At 33.8% G+C, this 2,952-nt stretch overlaps 1 protein-coding gene across 3 annotated transcripts in view; it reads left to right on the forward strand.

Annotated features, from left to right (window-relative positions):
- Positions 1 to 226: 226 nt before the first annotated feature.
- The window catches only part of rcbtb1 (regulator of chromosome condensation (RCC1) and BTB (POZ) domain containing protein 1), a 15,934-nt gene continuing 13,208 nt past the window's right edge, over positions 227 to 2,952 (forward strand). The window contains exons 1-2 of one of the 3 annotated variants that reach the window (XM_024294214.2): positions 227 to 446; positions 2,115 to 2,349. In XM_024294214.2, the coding sequence (XP_024149982.1) occupies positions 2,224 to 2,349 (126 nt within the window). In that variant the 5' untranslated portion in view covers positions 227 to 446; positions 2,115 to 2,223. Of the gene's footprint in view, positions 447 to 517; positions 550 to 2,114; positions 2,350 to 2,952 lie in introns of those variants that run through there. The other 2 variants (XM_024294213.2, XM_036213520.1) reach the window with 2 other exon arrangements.

Below are 2,952 nucleotides of genomic sequence, written 5' to 3' on the forward strand. Positions count from 1 at the left end.
TTAACCCCGTTGATTGTTTTTCTACTAAAAAGGAAAAATTATTTTGTATAAATTATTTTAAGTTCAGTTTTTAGCATGCAAATGTGCAGCAGATTTACGGTAATAATAATAAATTGGCCATCTTTGGAATGAATGCTTTCTCTGTTATATCACCTGATGAAATAGGTAGAGGTGTGCATTTTTGTCCTCAATTTTTTATGATCAGAACATGTTTATCGGGGATATTAGACGCTTCATTTTCGGAAATGTGAGCGACAGGCGCCACTAGAGCAGAATGGGAGTGACTGTCATGTCACTGGTGTACAGCAGGGGGCAGTGTCGCCTCAACAACCTGACAACAAAGAAGCTGCGTTTGTCCAGTGCGCAGGCGCAGTTTGAGAGAGGGTTCTGTTCTGTTGACAACGCCAGTGAAACAAGTTAACTTGGGTAAATTTACGAGTCTTTATGTATGTTGATGATGTATTCTTTGTTTTTGTTTTTTAAATGTAACGTTAGCGCTCTTTTTTATGTCTATTCACAGTCTTGACTTGTTATGGAGCGAGGTTTTAGGTAGGAAGAGCCAAAGGAAGCTCAGCTTTAGCTTTTCTGTTGCTGCTTGAAGTACAAATGAGCTTTTATAGCTCCTCCCCCTCCTTCCAACTTTTGGTTAAATGTCGCAGGTTTATTGCATTTACCTGGTAAAGATCGTGTATTTTTGGCGGAACTTCGTTTTAAGTTGAGCCATTTTAATATGACATTTACATATTACTTAACACATAATCTACTGTCTGTTTTATTTGAATTTTGAGCGTCTATATTCGGTCAAAAGTGTTCACAAAAACGAGTTCTGTTGAAAACTGTAAAGAATATTATAATGTGACCTCTTACTTCATTTGGAAATTTAATAGAATGTGTGTTTTTGTTAGCCAGTGGACTCAATGAGCTCTCAAATTGATGTTTTGCATTTATTTTAGTTTGCTGACGTTTGCTTTTCTCAGTTGAACCTGAAAAAGAAAAGTAACTTTGAAGTTTGTTTGCATTAATACATGTATTTCTATACAGAAATCTATTATTTATGCAGCAAAAACAGCTTTGGTCAATTAAAATCTATTTCAGGAACTATCCAGTTTGTGAAAAAATAATTTAGCAGCATCCGAAATTTAATTTCTTTTATAATTTCTTAAATTTAGTTAAAAAAAATAAATACATTCCAGGTTATTTGTTGGGGCGCACAAGAGCCCAAAATCCAAAACACGACTTAGTTCGCGGGCTGAACACGATAAACATTTATTGAACACGATAAAACTACAGTTTTAAAACTTTAAAACCATAGCTTCTTTACATAATTATGAACTAGATATATAGCAATATCTGCGATAATGCTAGTGTGAATGCTGTAAGATGAAGATGCTGAAATTGATAACTGAAAACACAGAAAGCTGAAGCTGATAGCTAGCAAAAATATTAGCCTAAAAAACTTAAAAACTTAAAAAAAAAAATAAATAAGGAAAACTTAGGTTAGCCAGAACAGCTAGCATCATGTAGCTGAAATATTAGCTAAAATCCAAAACAGCCTAAAAAAACAACAAAAAAAAAACTAAATTAGTGTGTAAGCTAGCGTGTAAATATTAGCTCAACTCCAGAATATCCTAAATCTTTTTAGGGAAGAGCCAAAATAGTCCAAAAATCTGGCAGAATGACAAATTTTAAAACTTTAAAACCGTAACTTTTTAATATAATTATGAATAATAAAAAGGCAGGAATATTATTCCAGAATAAATCAACTTAAACCTTAAATAACTTTCAATATGTTACTCTCCATAATAATATATTTGGTAAAAATTATACAAGGTAGAAATGAGCACAAGATAACATCAGGTTAATAATAACAATAAAATAAAATGATCTGGAGGGCCGGATAGAGTTGACTTTATACATGTGCTTTAGGTGATGTTTAAAGGCTTGCGTGCTGAACGTTTAGTTGTTACCTTCAACATACTTGCCATTGCTTCACTTTTTAATTGAATTTTTGCTGAAAAAGATTTAAGTTTTTTAGCATTTTCATTTGATGCTTTTACGAAACTAAAACTGTCAGCTTGTTCCATTAACCGTCCCTCCTTTCTTCTTGACTCAAGTGTCGTCAGGGATGCTTCTTCTCCTCCTCCACCAGCTCCGCCCCCCACCAGCCCTCCACCCCTGACTCCTCCTCCTCATCGACCACTGAAGGAGTGTGCTGCAGGAGCCATGGTGGACGTCGGTAAATGGCCTCTCTTCTCGCTGCTGAGCAGCGAGGACCAGGCGTCGATTCGCCAGGCCTGCGTGTTCGGAACGTCTGCCAACGAGGCCGTTTACGTTTCCCATGGAAATGAGGTGAGCCGCGGCGTTCGCGTAAAAACCACAAGCTTATGGAGTGATGTTTGGGCCTCCATATTGCAAGCAAAGTGACAGATTTCACATCTAAATGTTCTAAATTGCAAACAAAATGTAAAGTGTTGACAATAAAACTTCACAATTTGCAAATGAAATTACATAATAATAAACTTTTTTTTGCTTTCAAAAAATATATTAAAAAGAAAGAAATAAAATCTGTGCAACACAAAAGGCCTTCAGCTCCTGTTTGCTCAGCTGTTGGACAGGACAAGTTTAAAAAACGAAACAAAAAAAAAAAATGTTTTTGCGTTTGCAAACTTTTTTTAATTTAATAGAAAATTTTTGCAAATGCAAAATGTTATGAAAGAAAAACAGATGCAAACACAAAAATATGTTTTGAAAGCAAAAATTAAAAAAAGTTTACCAACAAAAAAAATATGTTTTGAAAGAAAAAAATGTAAACGCGAAAATAAAAAAAAGTTTGCAAAACGAAAAATTATTTTGAATGAAAAAAATTGCAAACGCAAAAATATTTTTTGAAAGCAAAAATTAATTTAAAAAAGTTTGCAAATGCAAAATTATGTTTTAAAAGTAGAAAAAAAT

This window comes from Oryzias melastigma, linkage group LG9, assembly GCF_002922805.2.
Source record: "Oryzias melastigma strain HK-1 linkage group LG9, ASM292280v2, whole genome shotgun sequence".
NCBI lineage: Eukaryota > Metazoa > Chordata > Actinopteri > Beloniformes > Adrianichthyidae > Oryzias > Oryzias melastigma.